The following is a 26,627-nucleotide window of genomic DNA, read 5'->3' on the forward strand; positions in this document are numbered from 1 at the left end:
CACAGTTGCCCAGTCCTTCCCCACCCCATTTTTGAAGGGCTTAAGCCTTCCTGAACCCTCTCCATAGAGGAGGAATATGTTGCAGCAGCCCCAGAAAGGCCAGAGGATCTGGTCTCAGAGGAAACCTCCTGCCCTACCACCCTGAAACCAGAAGCCTGGCAGGATTGAATATCTCCCCTTAGCTGATGCCTCTGCTCACCCACCAGCCCACCCAATGCAGGGCAGAGAGGGATGGACACAGGGTACTTACTAATCTCCGTGACATGGGTGTCTTGTCATCCTCAGGGAGGTGCTGCTCGAGGGCCAGCACGATGCAGTTGGCAATGATGGTCGCCAGGATCATGTACTCAAAGGGAGTGGAGGGGAGTTAAGGAGCAGACAAGAGGTGGATGACATTCCCAACCCACCAGCCCCCCCTGCATTTCACCTGCTTGTTAGACACCACCACCACTCTCCCCAGTGGAACATGCACACACATAGCCTGGCTTTCACCTCCTGCTGCTCCCAGGCAGGTGGTTGAAGCCCACCTTGGTGTTGTTTGGAAATGGGAGGGGTGACAAGAGAACTGAGAGCCCCAAAGACCTTCCTCACCTCATCACCTCCCTCCTGAGCTCATGTGTCATTAACCAACAGCCTTTGCTGGGCTGGGAACTCCCCTGGGAGAGAGATGGTGTTTGTGGTGGTAGCCCAGAAGATGGGCAGAAGTCTGAAGGGGGACAGCCAGGCTCTGATCAGGTTGGGCTTTCTCTGGAAGAGGGTTTCCATGGTCCCTGGCAGTGTTAGGGAGGCTCTCCCTGGTATGATACATTGCTGGCCAGGGCTGCTTTCCTTCTCTTTTCATCACAAAGCAACAGGAGATGGGGGTCAGGGCTCGGAGAGGGAAGGTGTCACAGGCTATCAGCAGCCCTGGTCCTAAAGCATCCCCATGAGAGGGACCACCTGCACTGCCTGGGTAGGATAGGGCAACCCTTGCAGGTCCTGGGAATCTGATGTGGATCCATCCTCCCTGTGCTGGCAAGGTGGACATGCCCTTGCCAAGCACCCTGTGGGCAGCAGGATGAGCCCAGGGGGCACTGGGAGCTGCAGAGCATGTGGCTGAGCTTTCACAGCTCAAGACACTGATGGCAGCTGAGGCTGAGCTTCAGTTCAGGCAAGGTGGAAACTCCCTGTGGAAACATCCCAGCTCAGCAAGACTCCAAGGGGTAGCAGCACCTTGTCAACAGGGCCTGGTTGGACACTTAAAAGCTTCCTAAATCCTACAGACATGTCTAGGTCTTACACACCCTTCTCCAGGAGCAACCCTGAGCCTGGACAAAAGGCAGCAGGTGCTGGCTTCTGAGGACCTGAGTGGGAGGGGAAGGAAAGGGCACGATGACACCCAGGAAAGCACCCCAAACTCAGCTCCCTCCTGCCCTTTGATTCATGGGCTCAAGGCAGGGACAGGGAGCTCCCTCCTCCTGCCTGGCCCAGTGCCGAGCCCTGAAAACAAAGCACTTCCAAGTGACAGGATGGCCATATCTTTCCAACTTCCCATCCATCTTTCCCACATCTTCGCAATAAAAGCCCTGTTGTCCTCAATAACAAAACGTGGAGCGATTCATCAGCAGGCAGCACACCCCTGCTCCACTCCCTCCATGCCAAAAACCCACAGCTCAATTACTGTCACCACTGGCATCAGCAGCCACCCCAGGAGGGGACTGCCACCTTCCCAGAGCTCGTCTCTGTGGAAAGAGGATGTGATCCCACCAGGGATGGATTTGCCTGTAAAGAAATCATCCACACTCCCACCAATCCCAAGCTACCACAGAGCTCAGCCCCCTGGCTGAGCCTTTCCCCACCACACCAGGCTTCTCCAGACCCAATGCCTTCAGGTTCACAGCTCTCAGACCAGGAGGTGCCCAATGCTCGTGACATCAACCCCGGGAAAAGGGGTGATTTTGTCTTTTGCAACATTGCAACATTTTGGCCACTAACTACAGTGTAATGCTTTAAACCAGTGGCCCTGAGCCCATGGACAAGAGAAGATACCCCAGTGCTGGCCACAAGCACGGAAAACAGGGAAGCATGAAGTGACCCTGGCGGGAGCAATGCTGCAGCAGCTAGCAAGGTGGGAGCAGGGATGGGCATCAGCAGGTCCCCAGAGAGCTGACCAGGAGGCACAGCCAAGGAGAGCCTGCAGGAGCTGGGAGGTATTTAGCCCAGCAGGAAGAAGAGCCAGGAAAGATTCAGCCAAGGCATTTAAAAGGCCACTCAGTGAAATTAATGGTCGCTAAGTTAGAGGCAAACCCAAAGAGAGATGCTGCAGAGCTCACTGCTGCCGGCTCGCACCACGCTGCCAGCCAGGCACGAAGCATGAGCAGCTCCCTGTGCCTGGGGAGGGGGAGGCCAAACCCCAAAAGTTTTCCTCTGAGGATTAACTCAAGTGGGGATTTCACAGCATGGCTCCTGCGAAAGCCACGTCCCCTCCCTGCCTCCCACCCCGGCCGCACGCTCCAGCCGACGGGCAGACCGCGGCGCTTGGCCCCGAGCCACCAGCCTGTTTGGGATCTTTTTGTATCATTTTCCTGAAAGTCTGCGAGCAATTAGCACCGGCTTAAAAGGAAAACAGCGCGTTAGTGGGGCGGCGCAGCCAGCTCCCCAGGCACCAGGCACATTTGCCTAGATGAGAAGTGTGGGAACTGCTCGGCGAGTCCGTCTGTCCGCCCCGGCACGGCTAAACCTGCCAAGCATCCTGCATTCCTCCCCACCACAGCCACTGCTCCCATGGGGGAAACACCCAGGTGGGAAAAACCCAACTTCTCCAAAAGCAGCAGTGCCTGGGGGGCTCAGGACCACCTCTAGCGGCTCAGCTCGCCCCTATGTTTCCTTGAGGGCCCCAACATCTGGTTCAAGCGCACAGAGACAGTGCACACCTACCCCAGCACAGAATCACATCCCTGCTCCACCCTCCAGCAAGTGCATGGCATGTGGGTGAAGAGATATCACAGAATCAAGGAACGTTTGGGGTTGGAAGAATCTTAAAGACCATCTCATTCCAATCCCCCTGCTGTGAGCAGGGACACCTCTCACTAGACCACATTGCTCAGAGCCCCATCCAACCTGGCCGAGTCTGAAAGGGCAATTGCTTCCCTAAGCACTGACCTAAGCATGAGGTCACTGCCAAAAGTGACTCTCCAAACCCCCATGGCCCACTTTTCTAAGGAGCTGAGCCTGGGTTATCACATCCAGAGCTGTGTGAGAGCTGCAAGACATCAACCCCGTGGAAATCAGCTCCCATAGCTCCAGCTGTGCCAGGTTTTGAGAGGCCAAGGGTAAGAAAAGCCTCCCAAGGGACAGCAGGAACATCTGGCTGAACCAAGGGATATTTTATCCCCACACTTCATGTCTGTCAAACAAGTATCCTCCCAGCTCAGGGCTGAAGCCCACCAGACAATGCTCTGTCACTGCTTTGTTCTCTCTCACATTAGATGTCTAATTACACAACCTTCCAGCCATCCAAAATGCAGAGTAGCCCTAGCCTCCCTCCAAGCCTGGTAACGAAAGCCCATCTCTCTCCAGCCTTGTCCTACTCCTCCTTCGTCTGGTTTCTCCTGGAAGATCATTAGGGAGCCGATAAAAATAGGTTTTCTTATTGATTTATCTCCTTTACCCAATGCTCTCTCCCCTGAACCGTTGACTTGTTTCCTTAGCAACTCGGCCGATCCCTGTGCACGCCACACCTGCAGCTCCATGCTTCCCATCCAAAGCCTTTGAGGTGGGAACAGTGACCCCAGGCCATACAGGCATCTCCCTGAGCCATGACCCAGACCACCTGGAGCAGGCACTAACCCCAAGCCTGGAGTTGGAGCACCCTGGTGGGTCTGTAAGGGAGATGTTCGGCCACCAGCAGATCCTTTCTTCCAGCTGCGACCTTCCTCTTCACCTTCCTCCCCAGACAGAAGCCCAAACCGGCCTGCCCAGGACATCTGTATTGCTAAGGCAGGGAGTGTTCCCAGCTCCCATCCCCAAAGATAGATTTATGGAGCTGATGGTACATTGATGCAATCTCCACAAGAGGCTGGGTACGAGACAAATCCCTCCCCGGATGCGGGCAAGGGATGGGAGCTATGGAGAGCTCCACTCCATCCCTCCATTTCTCAGTGCCTTCTCCCACTCTCCCACTCCTGGTCAGGCAAGTGGGGAAGCAGCAGAAGATCCAGAGGAGTGAGGTCACGGGGGCCTTGGGGAATCCTACTTTCAAGTGCCAGCAAGAAGAGCAGGAGCAATTCAACCCCTTAATCTGCATCATCCAGCCCAGTTCCAACACCTCGTAGAAACTCATATCTCCATTTCCCCACCTCTCCCCAGGCTTTCCCAAGGACCTGCTGCTCTGAGGGGCTTTCCCTGCTTCCCAGATGTCAGTGAGAATGAACTTCAGTTTCTACACACATGAACTTCATCTTCCTGGTCCCAACCCCAGCACTGCTGCCTGTCCCACACAGACATGGTGAGACAGAAAGAAAAACCCATCTCTTCAACACTCCCCTCCCTAGGACTCCAATGCCCCTCCTCTCAGCTCCACACTCCAGCAGGAAAGAGAGCACCTCCTCTCCAAGGCTGTTTTCACAGAATCACAGAACGGTTTGGATTGGAAGGGACATTAAAGATCATCTCATTCAAATCCCCTGTCGTGGGCAGAGACATCTACTAGACCAGGTTGCTCAGAGCCCCATCCAACCTGGTCTTGAACACTTCCAGGGATGGGGAGTCCACAACCTCTCTGGGAAAGAGAGGTTTTTTGTTTCCAGGAAAAAACAGAAGTGCCAAGTAGAGCAAAGCCTCTGAGTAGTCCTAATTCAACTCTGGGATTCCCCAGCCCCACAACACTTCCCTGGCTTGTCCCTGAGGACAAAAGGGATCTTCCCCCACCTACAAGACTATCCAGTGCCCTCAAGTAGCCGTAGAGCTATGACCCCTCATGGCTGTCCCTATCCCTGCATCCCAACACCCGTAACTCCCTGCCCATCTGTGCTGTGCTCGGGGTTGACAGAAACCGGACCCCAAATCCTCCCACTACCCTTTAAACACGAGCCAGCTCCTATGTGCCTGTTACACACAGGGTCAGGAGAGAGAGTGTAGGCTTGAGGTTGTGCTTGTGTCCCTGCACAGCTGGCAGGGGGCACCCAGCCTGCCTAAATCCCACTGCACAGACATGCTCACTCTCTGCAGTCACAGACATTGCTGCTTATGACTCCAAAATGTGCTGGTTTGGTTTCCATCAGGGGTTAAACAGAAGGCAGTGACAGCCAGGAGTCCAACGGGGCAGAGCTGCCCACACTGCTACTGCTCCTGTAAGGATTCAGGATGTGGGATGCGGGGTCTGCCTGACACGTGCAAACAGCTCCATGGAGAAGCGTCTCCTTCTCCCCCACCTCACCCTGGAAATCAAATCTCTCTCCTCTCCTCCTCCTTTTCTTTTTTTTTTTTTAAACAAAAAAGAACCACATCATGTGATTTTCCTGCCTTAACATCAGTTTTTTAACTTTGGTTGCCACAGCAACAGGATGCAACTTGGTGTCACCATGACAACAGCTGCCTCTGTTTAAATTCACCATCTGACAGGCAGCCTCGCTCTCCCCGGCTGTCAAAAAGATGGACCTGCCATTACACCTACTCGCCCCTCCCAAAAAAAAAAAAAAAATCTAAAATCTGATGAATGAAGGGCACAGAAAACAGCCTGGGAGGGGAGAAAAAAAAAAAATAATAAAAAATACGTTCTTGGGGAGCGTAAGGAGCGGAGCTGCCCAAGGATGGCACGACATGGCGCAGCTCTTCCCTAGGGAAAGCGAGACCTGCCGGAATCTTGGCTGGGGAAAAGCAAAGGTACAGAAGATGCTTGGCCAGGTGACACTGCCAGGGTCCCTGAGGGGCACTGCCCACACAGTGTCAGGTCTAAGCGAGACTCATCACGAGCAAAACAATTCAGGCACACACGGGCATGCTTCCCACGGAACAAAATCCCCATGACTGTTGGATTGGGAATGCACCCTGGGGCCCTGCAGGCACTCAGGCTGCTCTTGGCCAGCCCAACACCAGATTTGGTCCTCCAAGGGGCCGAGATAGGAGAAACCTCTCACCACAGGGAACTAGATCCTGATGGACATCCCTCTTCCCTGCCGAACTCAGGGACAGGTGGAGTGGCCAGGGTGCGCCTGCAGAAAGATGCTGTCCTTGGGGACGCAGCCAGAGCCACACAATGTCATCTGGCCTTTCTGAGGCGGGAGAGGGATCTTATCCAGGTCAAATGTGATTAGGTGGATGAGGAACGGAGCAGATATGGATGAGCTGCAGCCCATCTCATGTGCTAACTGAATTGCAGCTTTCCAGGCAGCCAAACAAATGAAATCAGGGCGAAAGGCCTGGCCATCAGCAGGAGGAGAGCAGGCAGGACGAGGCTGTGTTTCTCAAGGAGAAGAGGAGGAGATGTTCCTACAGCCAAAACAGCAGCTGCCTCACATTCTGGGCAGGACGGGCTAAAAGAGCAGCTCCAGTGGAGGTAACGCACTGGGCTTCCAAGCAAGGAAGTCAGCAAAGACCTGCCTCCCCATGGAGCTGCATCCCAATCCCAGTTGCTCCTGTTTCTCCTCCTTCCCCTCCATGCATCATCCCTATTTACACTGGGAAGCCAAACTGCAGAGGCTGCTGGTTATAATTACACAGTTACCCAGCAGATATCCAGGCCTGAATCACCAGATATTTTTAGCCCTATTACCTAGTCAACTGGAGCTGGATGAAGAAGAGCCTTCACTCCTCCCTGCGCTCCACTCCAGCCCCCTTGGCTGTCCTCGGTGCTGTGCCCACTCCAACCCACAGCACAGGGACTGGCCCATCACCCTCCCAAAGCCTGCAGCTCTCATTGACCATGGCCAAGATCCAACACTCACCTCCCCAGACTACCCTCATCCAGGAGCAATGCCATGGGCTGCAGGCCAGGCAGCTGAGGTTTTCCTGGCCCTACCAAAAGGCATTGGCTGCCTGTGCCAGGCTACAGCTACAAAGACAGGAACAACTTGCCAGGCCAAGCTAACCAAAACTCATCACTAAGAGGCCTTGCCCATTCCCAACCCCTCAAAACTCCAGTGGTGCAGAGGAACTCAAGGGTGGATGAGTTTCTAGGAAAGAGATGGCAGCCAGGAGGAGGACAGGCAGGAACGCTCAGCTCTCGCACCTGGAGCACGCCCGTTCCCAGCACTCACACGGGAATATGTCACTTACTTCTGGAAAAAAAATATAAAATGAGCCCATCTCCCTCATGCATTGCAAATTCCAGGAGAGAATAATGCCGGGGAGTTTTTATCGCGTGGTCGTGGAGCTCCAGTCTCTAGGAGACAGCGGCTGCCTGGAGATGAGACATCACGCCGGCACGGGACCCCAGCCCACGCCAGGAGTGCCAGGCCAGCAGCAGCACCCCAGCTCCTTCTCGCTTTAAAGGAGAGCCGAAGGGGCGAGGGCCCTCCCACACCCCGCTGAAAAAGCACATGAATAATTTGGCATATTCTGGAAAAGCAGGCAGCCAGCCGGGCCGCTGCCCTGCAGGGCTCCGTGCTGAGCCGCCACCTCCCTGTCCTCGCCACCGCACCAACGCTCCTGCAGCCACCCACCCAGTGGGTGCTGCCAGGAGGGGCAGATTTAGGGATGCCACAGGGAATTCAGGGCCCCTCTAAGCTGGCCCTGCACGCCCAGGTCACGCCCTCAAGCCTGGACACATTGCAGTTCCCCAACCAGGACGAGTTCCTGCTTTGCAGAGGTTTGACCTGACATGTCGGAGCTGCAAAGGGACATTTCCCAAGCAACGCTCAGCAGGGTGGGTGACCTGTCCTGCATCCCTATGCCTTACCAGAGGCCTTTCCCCAAGGTACCTGTTGCACCAAACCAAGGCACTGCTGCCTGGCACCAAGGAAAGCCCTCCCATGCCCGCTGGAGGAGCCGGTAACTCAACCAACAAGTTGCGGGGAGAGAAAGCGGGAGAGGCGAGAGCTGCATGGAATGACTGCTGCAGAACGTGGCACAGGGAGGGTCCTACAGCCAAAGCTTGGCCACACTGAAGTTTTCAGGCTCAGGTCCTCCATGGGGACAAAGCCCAGGAGGGGTCTCAGGGGGCAGCAGGGCACTGAGCCCAGGCTGATGAGGGGATGAGTGCTGCGGTGCTGGGCACCAGCCAAGGCACCCGGGGGGCACCCACAGGGAGGGTGGGAGGAGAGAGAAGTGCGTGGGGATGTATGAAAGGATGGAGGAGCCGGGGAAGAAGGGGGGATATCCGCACCCGCCACCCAGCTCTGCGAGAGGGGGGAACCCTGGCATAAAATCACAGATCCCCGTGCCAGCTTCTCCAAAAGGGCCACGGGGCACAGACAGAGGTTTTCAGCATCCTTCCCTCTGCCGCAGGGAGGGGGCAGCCAGTTCCCAGAGCTGCCGTGGGGGGCCGGGGGCTGCAGGGCGAGGATGGCTGTGCCCCTGCCAGGAGTGATCTGCAGCAAATAGAGCACAAACAGGAGCGACAGGGCCGCCACCCAGAAGCAACTGGAGATTCATGGGCTCCCAGGGAGCTGTCCCCAACGGGATGGGTGGCTCCACGTGGGGTGGGGTGACAAAACTCCAGCAAGGCATCAAGGCACACAGGAAAGGCCACGACACCACCACCACCCCCTCTCCAGGAACACGCACAGAGCATCCCAAAGCACGCAGGGTTAAACTGGGATCAGAGCACCCCTGCTCACCAGCATGGGGGGCTACCAAATCCAAGCCTGAGGAGGGGCTGGGGGGCTCCCTGCAGAGAGAAAGAGCTCAGCTCCAGTCAGGCACAGAGCAGAGGACAGGAGGGGAAGCAGCAACAGGGCGAGGAGAGCATCCCCGGGGGACGGGGCACCCCTCTCCGCACGCCTTACCTGCCGTTAGCGCCACACGCACGTGTCCTGGGCGGCCACCGAGGCAAATCCAGGGAGCAAGGGGGGCACGCAGGGGGAGCAGAAAGGATATGGCCAGTCAATGAGCTTCTTGGCATATTTCCTGACTATGTTCTCTTCCCCAAAGAGGAAGAGCGATCTGTTGACGGTGAAGCAGTTCTGCCGGACGGGGATGGGGTTGTACAGAGCCATAGTCCGGGCTCTCTGCGCTTTGGTTTGCTTGAAGGCTCCCGGGCTCCCTCCTGCAGGGGCAGGAGCTCCTTGCCGGCTCCGGTTCTGGTCGGAGCCCCCATCTCCAGAGCCCAGCCTGCCAGCCACTGCCTCCCCAAAGCGAGCCATCCTGGAAGAAAACACACAGGTGAGCCAAAGCAGCAGCACCGAGGCGGCGGGGGGGTGGGAGAGAAGAGGGAGGGGGTTGCGGGGCGCAGTCCCAACCACAGCCCCCTCCTCCTCTCCGGGCGATGCTCAGCTCCGTCTCTCCTCCATCCCTCCAGGAGAGCAGGGACTCGCGTGGAGGAGAAGCGGCAAGGCACGGCACCGGCTCAGTGCCTCCGGCACGGCATGAGGGGCACCCCGCTGCTTCCAGCCCCCCCAGAACGGCCACTCGGGCAGCAGGGAGGGCAGCGAGCCCTCCTTCCTGCTCGCCAGAGGCCGCAGCGGCTCAGTCCCTAAGCACCTTTCACCACGAAGCAAGGGGTTAAACCCAGCCACATCCTTCCCACCGCTCTGCCTGCAAGCCCAAACCAGCCCCTTTTAACCCCCCCGCTTCAAGGCAAGCAGAGATCAGGCAGGGAAAGGGCTGGGATCCAAGTCCTTCTATCCACCCGATCGCAAAGGAAGACAATTCGGTACAGCACCCAGCGCAGCAGCCGAGGCCAGGGGAACAGGTTGCAGCGTGGTCCGGCTCAGTTGGAGCCAAGTGTCCAACTCCTTCCTCCCGACTCCATCTTCAGCATCCTGTGGGAGCCCGACCACCCATCTGCTGGCTCCCCGGGGCAGCGGGCAGGGATGGAGGGCAGAGCCCCCAGGCAGGCACCAGGGATGCTCAGCCCTTCGCTGCCAGGGCAGGAGCGCGTAAGGCGGCGTCGGCTTCCCGCAGGAGCCGGGCTACGAAATTAAAGGCTGCCGCGCCTCTGCAGCTCGGGGACAGCTCGCTTTAATGAAGTCAGTGGCAACACAGGCGCACACAAGCGCGCACACACGCACAACACGCCCGGCTCGCTCCCTCGCTCCATCCAGTGCGTTCTTTTGGCAAGCACGGGAGCTGCCGCAAAGGAAATTCAGAGTCGAGGGGTGGGTCTGAAGGGAACAAAGGCAATGGGGGAGCCCTCACCCTGCCAGAAGCACCCCTCCCGCCCTGGCTGCAGTGGGCTTTCCAGCACACGGGTGCTCCTAGGTGAGTGGCTAAACTGGGGGGCAAGGGAGGCTCCCCTGCCTGCAGCCTCCCCACCGCATCTCAGCCCGCACCGAGAATCTCTCCGGCCACATGCACTGTCGTTCCCCCCCCATCCCTGGGACACTTCGAGGCTCCCGGCTCCCCGCCGGAGCCGCCCCGTCGCCAGCGGGTGCCCGGGGAGAGCCCTCCTGCTCACTCGCATACAGATCAGCCTTCTTTACATCCCTCCCCCCCACCTCGGTATTTTCTGTTTGACACATGATGTTGGCCAGAAGCAGCAGCAGCTCATCGGAGAGGTGTAAACAGCCCGGGCTGGATCTGTCCCTGCAGCAGCTGCCACGGGGAGGGGGGGCTCTGACCCTGCTCCCCACCCAGCCAACCCATTATGGGCAGAGGACTGGGGACGCTGCTGGTGCTGAACCTCTGCATGTGCCAAGGTCACCCAGGGGTGCCCAGGGTCCCCTGGGCTGGGCTGTGCCCTGGTCCAGGGACTACCTTGCCCACTCACCTTTGGGGAACCCCCCCTGCCCTCCTGGCACCCACAGGGTACACCCAAAGATCCGCAGGGACATCCCCAAGTCCTCTGTACCCACCAGGCAGGGCACAGCCTTACTGCTCAGCACACCCTGGGAGCTGTTCACACACAGGATCCCCCACCCCTCCCACTGAACCCCGAGGTCAAAGAGCTCCCCAGGGCCTTCAACACTTGCTGCCTGCCTTTGCCTCAAGCAGAGCACCCAGAGCTCCAGCTGGTGTCACAAGACACCCTGTGCCCCCACAATGCTCTTCCCCTGTCCACAACACCACCACCAAAGTGCTCTGCAAACACAGTGGCTGCTGCCCTATCCCTCACACCTGCTGTGGGGCAGCCAGGAACACCTGAGGCATTTAAATTTAAAAAAAAAAAAAATCAAGCCCTTAATAACATAAATTGTTAACTCATTTGGGCAAGGGCTTCTCCCTTGGTGCAGCCTGGCAGCACTTCACCAGGCACTTCTCCACCCTGCAGGCACTACTGTGACCAAAGGGCCACAGGGTGTGCTTTTTGTCCCAGGCTCTCATGGGTGCATTGCCAGGAGGCCTTGGGCTGACTGGGTGAGGAAGAGGAAGGATCAGGTCCTCCTCAGCAAGATAACAGAGGAATGTTTGCAAAACAGACTGTGGGATCATTGCCCCAGACAGGCACTAAGACCCTACCAGCTCACCACAATGCCTATCTGCTGCATCCCTATTAACTCTGTGCCTCCAATTAGCCTTATAACCAAAATGGGTGTCATTTTGGGGGGTTTCAGCAAGTCCCCAGCTACATCACCACTACGCTGCAGCACAGAGTAGAGCAGGGGTGGGCAGATTCCTCCCAAAACACTTCCCAGGCCACCAGCCAGCCAGAGTGACCCTGGGCTTCCCTTCCACTAACAGCAGGCAGTGAGGTGGCCACACCAGTTACCATCTAATTACAGTCCCTTCAGTTCAGTCAAGATACTGCCCTAAACAAATCAATTATAATTTGTGGCTCATCCCCTTTTCCTCCTCCTCCCCACCACCAACGCAGCATCAGAAGCGATGCCACTCTTCCCACCTTTCAATCCTGTAAGTCACTGTTAATTAAACCTGAGCCTGGGCCGATAGCCAGGAGCAGATCCTCAGCCTTGCAGAGCTCCTGCTTTGGCTCCTCCTGGCCCCCCAAGGCTTCTCCAACCCCCTAAGCCTGCACTGCAAGACCCCACCCAGCCTAAATGCTCAGGCTGCATGTGGTACTCAGAGGCTGAGGAGAACGGACCCAGCACTGCCTCTGCATCCCCTGCCTGGCTCAGAGCAAGGGGGCTGAGGGGGAGGAAGGCAGCCTTCCTCCTCCTGGCCCCTCAAAGCAGAAATACACACCTTACCTGGACACTTCTGCAGGAATACACACCTTACCTGGACACTTCTGCAGGAATACACACCTTACCTGGACACTTCTGCTGGGGCAGTGGGCTATTCCCTCAACCCGGGGTTCACACTTACCTCTGCATTTGCTGCTGCAGAGCAGAGCACAGGATGGCCCTGATGGGAGCCTCTCTCCTGCTCAGACAGTGCTAAAGGATGGGATATTTATGAGAAAGCAGCTCCTTAAGAGAAGATTGAAAGCCAAAAGGAAAAAAAAAAAAAGTCTCCAGCTATGCCAAGAGATGCAAGCTCGGTTTCCCAGGATGTTTATTGCTGTTCTCATCTTGACCCTCACCCAGCACACTGGGATCCGATCCGTGAGTCAGGAAGAAGGGTGGCTGATGCCCGCATGATTCAACAAGGCACAGGGATCCAGAGCCAGATATAGGGGGCTGTTTGGGTTTTTGTGAATGAAGGAAATCCAAGAAGAGAGGGGAACAGGCGGTGCCAGGACAGGAAGGCGCTTGAGATGCGCTTGGTTTTGTGGAGACAGGCTAACACTCCTCCAGTCTGGAGCACAAGGCTGATGAGGGGGCTGGGGGTGTTCAGGCTGGAGAAAAGGAGGCTCAGGAGGGACCTTCCCGCTCTCTACAGCTACCTGAAAGGAGGCTGTAGCCAGGTGGGGGTTGGTCTCTTCTCTCAGGCAACAAGCGGGGGGGGGACAAGAGGAAACGGCTTCAAGTTGCACCAAGGCAGGTTTAGATGGGATATTGGAGAAAAAATATCTTCACCAAAAGGGTTGTCAAGCCCTGGAACAAGCTGCCCAGGGAAGTGGTGGAGTCACCATCCATGGAGGGATTTGTAAGACATATAGATATGGCACCTGGGGACATGGCTGAGTGGTGGGCTTGTCAGTGCTGGGTTAGCAGTTGGACTTAATGAGCTTAGAGGTTTTTTCCAACCTAAATGATTCCATGGTTCTATGATTCTCACGTTGATATCGCCATCCAAGCCTTCTCCTTGCTTTTCCCCCACCACTCCCAGCCATGCCACCACCCCTGCAGGGCAGGGCATCACCAGAGACACGGGGCTGCCCCTTCTCGGGTGAGCCCGAGGCCCCCCATCAACCCCCGCCCGTGGCGGGGCCGCTGCCGCCGCTCCGGCATTGCCATCTAGTGGCAGCTGTCCCCTCCCTGCATCCCCCAGCCTCAGACAGCAGCCAGGGCTTCGTCTGGGCTCCCCCCGGATGACCCCCTTCCCGAAGGATGCTCAGAAGCAGAAGCAAACCCCCCACGCAGTTACCGCACAGCCCCCTGGAGCAGCCTCTGGCTCAGCCCAGGCACCTCGAAGTCTCCCACTTGTGCATTCCTGGGTACAGGCACCCAAAAAACTGGGAAATAACATTATCCTCTGCCAAGCCCCGGGTTGCTCAGAAAGCCAAAAGCTACTCCTCTGCTCGGGGAAAGCATCAGGCAAGTCCCTGAAGATATTCGGAGTTGGGGGTGTTCAGCCTGGGGAAGAGAAGTCTCCAGTGAGACCTTAGAGCCCCTTCCAGTGCCTAAAGGGGCTCCAAGACAGCTGGAGGGGGACTATGGACAAGGGCCTGGAGTGACAGGAAAAGGGGAAATGGCTTCAAAATGACAGAGGGCAAAGTTAGATTAGATATTAGGAAGAAATTCTTCCCTATGAGGGTGGTGAGGCCCTGGCACTGATTGCCCAGAGAAGCTGTGGCTGCCCCATCCCTGGAAGTATCCAAGGCCAGGTTGGATGGAGCTTGGAGCAGCCTGGTCTAGTGGAAGGTGTCCCTGCCCATGGCAAGGGTTTGGAGCTAAATCATCTTTAAGGTGCCTTCAACACCAAACCATTCTGTGATTCTAATGCAGCCCAGGCAGGGTCTAGAAAGGGGGGAGAAGCTCCTCTTCCATGACTGATATTCCCAGGAGCTGTGATGGACTGCACTCATCTTAGAAAGTGGCTTTTGGCAACCTTATTTGAATTTATTTTTGAAATATGGCTATGCTGGGAAAAAAAAAAAAAAGGATCAAATGAGAATCATCTACAGTGGTGCTCTGGCCAAATTTCAAATTGGGACTGAGTAGCTGTGACTCAGAAGCATGTTTATAACCATGCAGGAATGCAAGGATTTTTTCCAGGAACAGATTCATTACCTGCTGGATTAGGAAGACGATGTTCTCCCCATTTGCAAAGGGTAAGTTCTGCTGAGCTAAGCACAAAATTCCCAGGCTGGTGCAGCTCACCCAGGGATGTGGGGGGAGAAGGTCCAAGCAGCTCCAGGATGGCATCTCCAGAGGAGGGCACCACACCAGCATCTGCCTGATGTTCATTTGTGCAGATATTGGCAGCTGTGGCACAGGCCAGGACAGCCCTGTTGGCGTCTCTCCTGCCAACAAAGCCCCAGGCTGAGCACAGCAGAGGCTCTGGGCCACCCCAGAGCAAGGCAACCCTCACCCAAACCGGGGGGTTCCCTCTCTGCCATCTGCTCACTCTTTTCCCCAACAACCTCACCCGACTCACAGCACTGCCCATCCCACCAGGACATGCCTTCCCCAGCACTCAGAGAGATGAGTAACATCACCTTCACAACCCCCAGGACACGTTCCCAACGCCAACCCACAGGGCTGACTTTGCAGGGTCAGCACTTCTGTTTATTCACAGAGGAATCAGACAACTGGAAGAACTAGTGAAAGCCAGCAAATCTCACACCAAGCTAGAGACTCTGCCTCCAGATTTAAGTGACTGCCACTACTCCACCAACCCCTCCCAGTCACTGGGCTGCAGCAGCCACACCAAGTGTCACACAGCAGCAGCAGCGGGAGGAAAACTTGCATCTGCTTGAAGCTGAAAGTGTAATTGGCTGCCATAAAACACCCCCCTGTTCACAGACACTGCTGGTTTTAATTACCAAGGCCCATGAGTCCAACATCCAGCCTTGGCATCTTTAAAATCAATAGGAAAACAATCTTGTAAAAGCTCTCTTTGCTGGGATGGGGCAATAACCTTCTGGAAACTAAGATTTTGGTCGTCATACAGCCCCAGCAACCAGCTCTTGCAAGTGGTGGTGGTGCAGAAGGAGCAGCTCTCACCCAGCCCTCCTCCTGCAGACCCTTCCCAAGACCCCAGCGCAGCACACCTTGTATTCCTACCCCAGGGATCCCTTTTCCTAACCCCTCTGCAAGTGATTGCTTAAGAGAATCCAGCCTGGAACATCTTTGGCCCCATTTTTTAAGGTGCCTGCAAGTTCTCAGCTGCCAAGCAGAACACAACACAAACCTAAAGCAAAATGCCACACAAACACGAATGTAGCTCCCACCAGGTCCCACTCGAGGTTCCCAAACCCACAATGTCCCACCACACCCCAGCAGGGCCCACCAGCCTCCAGCTTCTCTAGGGGTAAGATGTCAGGACTGATGGCATGCATCAGCCATGGCATTTTAGGGAGCTCCAGGCAGAGCCTGGAGGAAACTCTGAGAGCCTCCACCCTTTTTCCTCCTCCCCTACATGCAGATGCTTCCCAGTGGCTGATCTGTTGTGACATTCTTTTGTGCAAGCAAAGGGGAGACACGTTAAAGGTGTCTCTGCAAGTCAGGTGGGATGTCAGAACAGGGATCAGGAGCTGTGTATAATCTGCTTTTTATCCTTCCCCAAGTGTTCTTCAGCACGAGGCAGGCATGGCAAGATGCCAACACCACAGCCTAGCACCAGGTCCTGATCAGATGGCCCAAGACCCACAGTGCCCTGGGATCACATACACTCCAAGCTAAACTCCTCACACACCTCCTGAAGCCAGAAAAGTGCCCAAACATACCACAGAGCCTTCAAGTTGGCTGTGCCCCCACACTGCATTGCTGTGGGACTGGAATTGCTCATATATCAGCACTACTGATAAAGCAGAAGGATATTGCCCCTTGGATCAAAGGGGGATTCAGCAACCAAATCATGGAATCATAGAACAGTTTGGGTGGGAAGGGACCTTTAATGTCATCTAGTCCAAACCCCTGCCAAGTACAGGGACATCTTCAACCTGATCAGGTTGCTCAGAGCCTTGTTCAACCTGGTCTTGAAATGATGTCAGTCTGGAAGAGCTGAGAGAGGCTTAAAGGACAGCCAAGAAACCTGGGCATTTATGGGGACACTCCAGGGATGTGCATCCAGCACCACCAAACTGGTTTTGGTGCTTGGTCTCACTCTGCCACTGTGAAGCTCAGTGCCTGCACTCGTCCACCTCCCACAGGCTGCTCAGGGCTTTGTACTCCCCAAAAACACCAAACCCCACACCAACAGCCCCATTTGTGGGTGCACATGCCACCTGAATAAGCACAAGGGTGTCTGCTGACACCTCAAGCAGAGACAGGTGAGACCCCATAACCCCTAAACCACCACAGATGAGGGACAGCATTACTTGGCCCCAGTGCTGGCTGCAGTGATGCCACACAGCAGGGAAGGATCTTGTCACTGCCTGCTCTCCCATTTCTTACCTAAACACCCCACTCAAGTGTTCCTGGTGACACAGCTCTCCTTGGTCTAACTCTCTGCCTTAGGCCAGGAGGTTTTATGGCTCAACTGAAGAGCCCTGAAATAATCACCCATTAGTAAATTGCCTGGAGTGCCCTGCTGCTTTATTTAGCCTTGAGAGTTGGGCTTTAATTAGCACTTCCAGTTGCATCCTGTCTGCTCTGGGCAGGCATGCAGCAATCCCACCTCTCAGAACAGTTATCCGCCTTCTCCTGCTCTTCCATCAGATTAAAGTAAATTTCCTTCCCTGCTTCCAACTCCCAAATCCCTCTACACAAACTCTCCCCTCAGCCAAAAGCTGTGGAGCATCCCAGCCTCATACTAACCAAGCTGGCAGGAGGTGAGATCACACTTCTCCATCCTCCTCCATCTCAGATGGGTCCAGTTTTGGGCAATGCATTTCTAGAGGGGCCCCCGTGAGAGGATCCAATGGGGGAAATAATATGAATATTTGAAATTTACCCTGCCCAAGAGACCAAGACTGGGCAGAATGGATAAAGGGAGACCACAGAAAGGAGGAAGGGAAAGAGCCCAGCCCCAGAAGGATATTCCCCTTCTTGCCACCCAAGACCCGCAAGAGCCAAACACCAAGCTGCCAAACTTGGTGTGTGGGAACGAGATCAGAAAAAACATCCCCAGGGCCATCCATAAACAGCCAGCAAAAGAAAACTTATTTCTAGCCTGTCAAAAGGTTGGAGAGGGATTCTGAAATGTATTTTTTTCAAGTGCTACACTACCCAAAGCAGAATAAATCCCTCTTTCTCCTTCAGCATCCTCATGACCCCTTTGGCGCAGCAGCGTTAGCTCCTGTCAAAGCCAGCAGGAGATTTTCTTCTCCCTTAGATCTCCTCTTCGCCCCCACAAGAGGCAGGTCCATGCCTGAGGACCATCCCATGCTTTCTCTGATCCTCTGCCTGCCCTGCAAGGCCCAAGTCAGATAAACACAGCAAAACACACGGTACCAGCGAGTGGGATGACAGAGGAGCCTCCTTTCTGCCTTTGGGCTGTAAATACCCCTGGAAACAAAAAGAAAGCCAGACCAGAAACCCATCAACTCCATCCCCAACCTAATGAAGCCAAACTCACAGTCTCAGCTTTCTTCAAAGCAACCTGCTGGCAATCAGGGTGGCTTTGACAAAATTACATTGTCAGGACAAGCGCCAGGAGAAGATGGAGCTGTTGAAAAATTTTTTCCACCAAGTCTGAACTGGCAGTGAGCAGCTGATGCTCAAGACAGCCAGAGAAGCCCCATCCCTGGAGCGCAGCCAGGAAGGAGATGCTGCTCCCATCTTCCAAACCTGTGAAAGAGAAAAGGCCAAAGAGCAAAACCTCTCTCCGAAAGCTACTCAGTGCTGGGAGGTGCGAAGAAACCGTCCCCCTTGCTGCGTCGGCAGGGACTCATCAGCTCAGCAGCCTCTGCGAAGGCAAACACCCTCACCCAGCCCCAGCAGAACATGGCTTCCGTGGTTCCTCAATGGGAAAAAGTCCATTGAAGAATTTTTAGGCCTATTTCCACTCGAGTGAATGCACGGAAAAGAGTTACAGCACATCAGATGCCGGTTTACTTTTCGGGAGCTGCAGCGGGAGAAAAGTGACCCCTGTGAAGTTTCTCTGACGACAAATAAAGGACTTGTGGTTTGTATCAGAGCCCATGGAGACATCATGTGTTACGTTACGGCATCATCCACCACGGTGCCATGCTGCAAGCTTGCAGGAAAGCTACGTCCCACCAAACAACCCTCAGGCAGCTGGTTAGAATCATCCATGAAAGATGAGACAACACCAGCTCTTTCAGGTGCGTTTTGGGAAGGACAATACCACGCTGACCTCCTTCCCCACAGCTGGGGATAAGCACCAGTCCGTTTTCCCCAGTTAAAAAGCAAGATCCTTGCCGAGGTGTGTAGCACCAGCCCAAAAGCGGCCAAACAACAGAAACATGACATGTTTTTGATGACACACACACACATAATCCTGTGCTGAAGGATCAGAGCAGCCTTTCCCATGGAGCATGAAAAAGGTAAGTGGAGACAAGAAGAGCATCTCTCCTCTGTTTTTCTAAGAAAGGTCTCAATGTTTCACAAGCCACTTTGGGAAATCAAGAGTCACCTTTTGAAAGCTGCGTTAGTAGAATTTCAGGGACCTTCCCAGCCTTTTACAGAATCCTAGAATGGTTTGTGTTGGAAGGATCCTTAAAGATCATCTCATCCCAACCCCCTGCCACAGGCAGGGCCACCTGTCACTATCCCAGGTTGCTCCCAGTCTGGCCTTGAACATTTCCAGGGATGGGACATCCACAGCTTCTCTGGGCAACCTGTGCCAGGGCCTCACCACCCTCTCAGTCAAGAAAATGCCATTTGGGGCACATGCAATTAGACATGCACTGTGTTTTAAAATGCAAAACGTTGAGTTACCTTAAAAATAAACAATTGTCTGATTGGACTAGATATCTCCTGAGGTCCCTGAATTCCACCCTGAATTAACTTATTACCTCACCATCTCTGAAATACAAATAGTATGGGGGGGGCAGGGTGTACTACACCTTAGAAACAGAGTAATAAATAACATCAGCTGTACACAGTGGAGAGGCTGGAAAACACCTCTCCCACAAACCTCTCCCAGCCAGCAGACAGCCCCCTCATCAGGATCACATAGGGTTGCCTGGGAGAGGGGAAGAGGTTGAATTATTCCATGGGAGGGAAAGGATGAGGGTGCAAACGAGCACTGAATATCAGAAGTTTCACTGCTTGCACACTGCACTGAACCATGCTCACAGATGCTCTAACCAGAGGCTGCTAAAGCAGAGGGCTGTGCTGCCATCCAGAGGGATTTCAGCAGCCTGGAGAAACAGGCAGTGGAGCAGCCTGGAGTTCAGCTTCATGGCAAACACCAAGCCCTGCACCTGTGGAAGAACAGCCTGGCTGGGGAGGAGCTTGGCAGGGAAAGCCTCGAGAGACCTCCTGGACACTGAGCTGACCCCGAGCCAGCCATGTGCTCTTCCTAAAAGGGGCCAACAGCCTCCTGGGGTTGTGTTAGGCAAAGCCAGTGGGTTCAGGAGGTGACCCATCCCCTTTGTGCAGCCCTGGTGAGGTACATCCAGAGTGCTGTGCCCCCAGGACAGGAGACACAGACTTACTGGAGCAAATCCAGCAAAGGTGACTAAGGGAGAGAAGCTGGGAGAGCTGGTACTGCTCAACCTGGCTGGAAGAGGCTCAAAACAGATCTGATCAATGCATAAAATACCTGACAGTGCAAGAAGGCAGAGCCAGGCTCCTCTCTGTGGCACCCAGTGACTGGACAAGAGGCAGTGGGCACAAACAGCAATAAAACAAACTCTGCTTATACATAGGAATAAACTTTTTCAGTGTGAGGGGTCAGTTTGGGTCAAGCTGCCCAGAGAGGTCTGGAGTCTCCAGTCTTGGAGATACTCAAAACCCATCTGGACACAATCCTGGGCAGTCTGCCCTAGGTGGCCCTGCCTCCCAGAAATTCAGCATTTCTGAGCCATGGCCAGGCCAAGGGGGAAGCTCCCTCCGAAGGCTTGTTCCTGAGAAACACAACCAGCCACGGTATGGTGCACAGCCTCAACGTTGCCCCAAGATGTGCTAATAAAGCTTCCCAACACCTGCAGCTGAGATTCCAGCGAGGGAAGTAGGAATTGGCAGGACGTGGCGGCAAAACACGAGGCAGCAGCTCCTGAGCAGACGCATCTGCTGGGAGCCACCTTGTCTTCCACATTCAGCAGCCAGCTCCGAAGGAGCCCAGCTCCCTGGAAGAGTGGGCTCTGCTGTGCAGGAAGGCTGGGACTGTCCCTGAAGTGCCCATCTCCCTGGCAGCCCTTGGGAGGCTTTGCAGTCACCTGAATTCGTTCAGAGAGGGAATTCCTCCAGGGTGTGCCAGAAACCCAGACTTTGAGGCAGTTCAGTGAAAGATGCTGCTATTTCCATGCTGTTGCCAGGATATTCAGTGGAACTCAGGTTCATCCCAGGTCAGAAAAGGAACTCCTCCCCAGGGATCCAAACCTTGGTCTGCACTAAAGGGAAGCAGGGAGAGCACAGGGAAGTCCAGGTCAGATACTTTTGGGAGAGATGCTTCCCTGGTGCTCAAGGCCAAGTTACCATGACAAAAGCCCTATTTCATTGTCCCCATTCCCAGGTTTAGCATATCCACAGTCCTTTCTACCACCTGTATTACTCCTTGTGCAGGGTAAAACATAAGCAGAGAGAATCACCTTAACCAAGGCACTCATTAGGCTTTCAGAGAGGTTAATTGCTTTGCCCCGGGTTGCAGAGGACTTGCATAGGAATCATGGGTACATCTACATGAAGGATGCTCCCAGCTACATAACCCCAGGATCACCTGCCACCAACATCTCAGGGTTTTCACCTGCAGAGCCCCCACAGCTCCTGAGCTGCCCCAACATTTCTGCCCAGCCCTCCCAAGCTCCTGGACACATGGCAGCAGAAGTCTGAACAGGAGCCCATGGCGGAGAAGGACATGGCTAAGCTGCCTCTGACAGTTACTGACACTGCAAAAGTGCTGGAGGAAGAAAGTCATGTACCCACCCCCCAGGGCAGGGTCGGGAGGGAGACCTGAGGAGGGGTGACAGGCACTGGACACTGGTGTCAGAGCTGAGACCTGGATGGGATGCTGGGACACCTTCTCCCTTCCCCAGCAGCACACAAGGGGAGCAAGGGCTGCTGTTCCACAGATCCTCTCAATGCTGATGCTGCAGCCAAGGGCCAGCACCCTCCTCCAGCTCCTTGCCCCCAGAACAGCACAGAGCAGCCCCCACAGAGCCCACTCGGGTGGGAGCAGGGCTGCTGCCCACAGCACAGCAGCTACACCCACTACATCAAACACCTCTCCCAAAACCATGCCACAAAGCTACCTCGCATCAGTGGCAGCAACCCAGAGCCACCTAGGGCTTGTCCCTTCCCTGCAGAGCCAAGGAGGGACAGGGTAGTGAGAGCTGAAACAGCTGCCAAAACAGCCCCAGCGCCCAGGGGCATTTCCCAGACAAGAGGCAGTGCCACCCCATGCACACTCCTGCCCTCTCCCCACCACTGCAGCCAATTAAACCCAGATGGTGCTGGGGAATATGCTGGGAAGCATCGATTGAGCTGCCAGCCCAACACACACCAAGGGGGCCCTTTGTCTCATTCAGCACGAGTAAAAAAAAAAAAAAAAAAAAAATTTAAAAAAAAAAAAAAGCCAGCTTCATTTGTAATCTGGGATGCAGAGCGTGCACATAACCAGACAGAGGCTGCCAAGTCATAAAAAGCCACTGAGATCTGTTAGCAACACCCTGTGCGTTTTCAGCTTTTTTTTTTTTTCTGAGACATTATTTTATGTGAGGGTTGGTGCCCTTTGTCTCATTCAGCACGAGTAAAAAAAAAAAAAAAATAAGGATTTAAAAAAAAAAAAAAGCCAGCTTCATTTGTAATCTGGGATGCAGAGCGTGCACATAACCAGACAGAGGCTGCCAAGTCATAAAAAGCCACTGAGATCTGTTAGCAACACCCTGTGCGTTTTCAGCTTGTTCTGTTCTCTCCCTGCTTCCCATAAAACGGCACAAAGACAGAGCTGCAGTAACAACACGCTCCAGCCCAAAAGGCTCCCCACGGTCTGCACTGCAGGTACAGATCCGAGGGAGCAGCAGGAAGCTCTCCTATCCTGCAGCTCCGTGAACCAGATCGTACCCTGCAAGGGAGACCTCACAGACTCATGGCATCAGAGGCATTAACTCAAAACAGGAGATCACTTCTAATTACCTTATTCTTTAGGATCACTGTCCTATGCTGTGGGCAGAGTGCATCCCTTCCCTGGGACACTGAAACCTGCCACCCATCACTCAGGTACTCCAGTGCTGAATTACAGCATCCCACCTTCACACTGTACCACCATCCTGGTGATTTCCCTCCAGCCTCCTCTGCTCCCATGCTCCCTGCCCGGCATCCGGGAATCAGGCTTTTCCATGCATCCTTGTTGCAAGTATCATTCCAAAATGAGAGCACAGCTTGCATTCCCCAAATATCACAAGCTAAGCTTAACAAATTCCCATGCACACTTGGGTTTGTGGCCATGCAAAAGCAGGTTTGGGTCCTGTCCGCTTCCAATTCAGCTTGAAGGTTCTCTGGGATGTTCCCTGTGTGGCTCTGCCTGTCCTTACCATCAGCTAAGGAAGCAGCTGCTCAGCCCGGAGAAGCCACAGGAGGTTCCCCGTTTGCTTGTTTTGACAAGGAGCTTCTCTTTTGAGCTGTCTCTAAGCCAAACATTACCCAAATGATGCTGCCAGACATACAGAGCAAAGACAGCAGCGATTCAGCCATGACCACTCCATGCAGCAGCACACCCAGCCTTGGAGCACAGCAGACCTCTCCACATACTTCCATCCCAGCACCTAAACAGAGGGATGGAGGGTGAGGCATCAGGCTGGGACTCTGGAAAACAGGGTTTAGCGTTTGCCTTAGGCTTAAATCCCTCAGACAAGAGCCAGGTGGGCTGGTACATGCACCTTTCACCATAAAGTTAAAGCCTCCCACAGAGCCACTGCTCCACAGGCACTTAGACAGTGTTTGCTGTTCTCTGCCTCAGCTTACTCATGGAAAAAAAATTTAAAAAATAAAAAAAAATAAAAACAAACAAACAAACAAACAAACAAAAAACAAACACCACCACCACCCCCAAAAAAAAAAAAAACAACCAAAAAAAAGAGAATTTTATCCTTCCTATTCTTATTCCACTTATGGGGTTGTTTCACTGGGAAAAGGGGAAAAGGTAGCAGAGGTGGAGTCTTGGTAAGGGTTGGACCTGCCAATGCTAGTAGAAAAAAACCTTTGCTTCTCTTCCCTCACTGCAACTCAGATCAAGAGCACCTAAACACCAACATCTGGCTGCACACCAGGAATGCCACATCTGCAAAGACAGAGAGCTAATCCAGGGGAGCAGAGGTCTCACGCAGCAGCAGAGAGGCACATGTTGTACTCTCTCCCTGTGCCCACCACACCACAGACCACCCAGCCAGAGCTGGCAAACAGGAGTACAAGGAGACCTCCTGCAAATATCCAGCCATTTTTCCACATTCTTCATGTTCCATTTAATGTCCACTGCCAGTGGGGAAAACACACCCCCCCCATTGCTCAGCAGAGCCAGACCGCCCAGGCGAGAGCCCCCAGGGTGATTCAAGGCATGTGAGATGAGCCCTTCTGAAAATTAAATCACAAGAAAATTGCATTATTACTAATAAAATTACGCACAAGGAAATTAATTTGCTTTTTCTCCCCCACATGCTATCAATCTTTTCCCAGAGAGCATCCATGGTGCTACAGTTACCAGCTCTGCACACCAGTCTGGGCTTTTGCAAAGCTTTTGGGGAAAACCTTACTGGTTTATCCTAGAAAGACTGGTTTGGGTTGGAAGGGACCATAAAGACCATCTCATTCCAACTCCCTGCCATGGGCTGAGACACCTTCCGCCAGACCAGGTTGCTCAGAGCCCCGTCCAACCTAGTTTCGGACACTTCCAGGGATGGGGCAGTCACAGCTTCTCTGAGCAACCTGTGCCAGGGCCTCACCACCCTCACAGGGAAGAATTTTTCCTAATCTTAAACCCATTCACTTTCAGTTTAAAGCCATTCTCCCTTGTTCTGTCACTACATGCCCTTAATCAAAAGTCCCTCTCCCGGCATTTATGAGTCTGATGTTAAAGCAGGAGCCTCTGGCATGCGGTTTTTGCAGGCTGAGGGGGTATCAGGGCACCTAACTTTGGGAAAGGAACAGATCAAACTCCCTGGTGCTCAGCAACTTCCCAAGAGGGGACCTGGCAGAGACAGGCAGTGGGGCTCTCAGGTCCTCAGTGGCACATGAGGTCTGCAAAGCCCAAGAGCTGCCATCAGTGCCAGAGCCCAGTGTCCACCCCACACGAGAGACTTCCCACAAAACCACCGTGAAATGGGATGACATCACAAACCCAAGCATCCAGGAGCTGGGAAACGCAAAGTTTGGACCCTACCAGCCTGGGGAAACATCCTATTAACCACATCAGGATGGCAACAGCCGGCACGGCCGCCGGTGTATTCCCAATGTGTTAAAGACAGAAATACTGGGCTTTGTGTTTGATTTACTGCTGGATGGAGCAACTGAGGGTGGCCGAAGGGGCACATCCCACGCAGTGTGAGCGGGAAGGGCTCCGGCTTCATCTCCCTGCCACCAAAGAGAGCTGTAGGATCCAGGCAGTTAATTAGCGAGCAGCCGTTCTAGGGACTCACTCCGCCAGCCGACAATTAACGAGGCCATCCCTCTGCTTCCTGCCCGGCCATGATTTATTCATCTGGCATCCCCAGTGGGATGCAAAAGATAACAAGGCACCGAGTGCTTGCCGAGCCCATATGTCAATTTATTTTCCCAGTGCGGGACTGCCTGAGTCACCGGCCAGGAGGTTCCCTGGGCACACAGGGATGAACAAGGAGCTGAAAGGGCCAGGGAGAGCCTGCCTCAACACTGGGCTGCTCTCCAAAAAAAGCAGGAGCAGCCTCAGTGTTATCACAAGCTGTTTTATCATGGAAGCCATCCCAAAGAAACCTTACCAGCTTCACGCTGACCTGGATCTCGCCAAAGCAACGTGCCACATCTAATTAATACAGGGGCTCCCAGCTCCTTCGGGTGTTTTATTAAACATTATTCCCCAGATGAAGTGCCTAAGGCAGGGAGCTGCTCTGGACCAGTGACACTGGAGCAGAATGTGCTGCAACAGCTTCTCCCAAGCAATTCTGCTGAGCAGACACAGGGAGGGGGAGCTTGTAATTTAAATGCAGGACTGAAGCACATGGCTGCAGCCTTGGTCACACAGTGAGTGCCAGGTGGGAGAAACTAATCCAGGACCTGGAGCCGGGGTTTTCTCACAGCACCAAGGCAAACTATGGGAATAACTTAATTAAAGGAAAACAGTAAGTAAAACCAGTGGGTTCTAGCTCTGCCAAGCACTTCTGTTTTGTCAAGTTTGTTAATCTCTCCAACTTTCTCTGACTCAGACTTGAACACTTTTTGGAGCTAAATACAAACCACAGAATCATTTGGGTTGGAAAAGACATCTAAGATCATCAAGGCAACCATTAACCCAGCACTGCCAAGTCCCACTAAACCATGTCCCCAAGTGACGCATCTGTACAATGCCCTCGCAGCAGGGCTCGAGCCACAGCAAAAGCAGAAGGCAATGACCCCAAACGCATTCAAAACTCACTCGGCATCCAAGGAAAACTATCTTGGGAACTTCCAAGTTTCCTCTACGTCCCTCGAACCACCTCACAACTTAAGGGACCTCCACCCAAAGTGCACCGTTTCCATGGAATGCCACCCTCCAGCTTGGAGCTGAGCAGCCCAGCTCAGGAGGTACAGGAGATGGAGCACAGTGGGTGGCAGCTGCACCACAGGGATGATGCCACCAACATGACACCCCCCAGACTCTCCCGCCAGCCCCAAAGAGGACAGGGAACACTCCCGCTCCCCCCGGCTGCCCACCTGGGCTGGGGGCTCTCCGGTACTTACTCCCACTCCTTCCTCCGTGCCTGTGGCGTGCTCTGCATCTTGTGTGCCTCGTGTGCCTTGATAATGTCCCTCTGCTCGATCAGCCCGCCCCGCCGGCGCTTGATGACGTCCGGGCTCACGGGCACGTACTGGCCCAGCCCCAGGTCGAAGGCGCTGCCGGTGTCCGCGTCGGCATCCCGGGAGCGGGGCTCGTAGAGGGCGTCAAAGCTGGCAGCCCTCGAGACCAGGGCCTCGGCCAGGCCCTCGGGCTCCAGCAGGTTGCAGGACTGGGTGGTTTGCATCAAGCCGAGCCGGTGCTTTCGCCACGTCTCCTCCTCGGGCAGGGCCAGGACGTAGCGGGGGGAGGCA

General features: G+C 54.4%; 1 protein-coding gene across 8 annotated transcripts in view; it reads right to left on the bottom strand.

Annotated features, from left to right (window-relative positions):
• The window catches only part of CACNA1E (calcium voltage-gated channel subunit alpha1 E), a 107,829-nt gene extending 81,443 nt beyond the window's left edge, over window positions 1-26,386 (bottom strand). For 5 of the 8 annotated variants that reach the window (XM_017815859.1, XM_017815855.1, XM_017815860.1 and 2 more), the window contains exons 1-3: window positions 26,280-26,375; window positions 9,016-9,282; window positions 251-356 (exon numbers count right to left, since the gene is read on the bottom strand). In XM_017815859.1, coding sequence (XP_017671348.1) covers window positions 251-356; window positions 9,016-9,282; window positions 26,280-26,317 — 411 coding nt within the window. In that variant the 5' untranslated portion in view covers window positions 26,318-26,375. Of the gene's footprint in view, window positions 1-250; window positions 357-9,015; window positions 9,283-9,618; window positions 9,654-9,799; window positions 10,150-26,279 lie in introns of those variants that run through there. The other 3 variants (XM_017815852.1, XM_017815853.1, XM_017815854.1) reach the window with 3 other exon arrangements.
• Between the last annotated feature and the right edge of the window lie 241 nt (window positions 26,387-26,627).

This window comes from Lepidothrix coronata, unplaced genomic scaffold, assembly GCF_001604755.1.
Source record: "Lepidothrix coronata isolate B3197 unplaced genomic scaffold, Lepidothrix_coronata-1.0 Scaffold52, whole genome shotgun sequence".
NCBI lineage: Eukaryota > Metazoa > Chordata > Aves > Passeriformes > Pipridae > Lepidothrix > Lepidothrix coronata.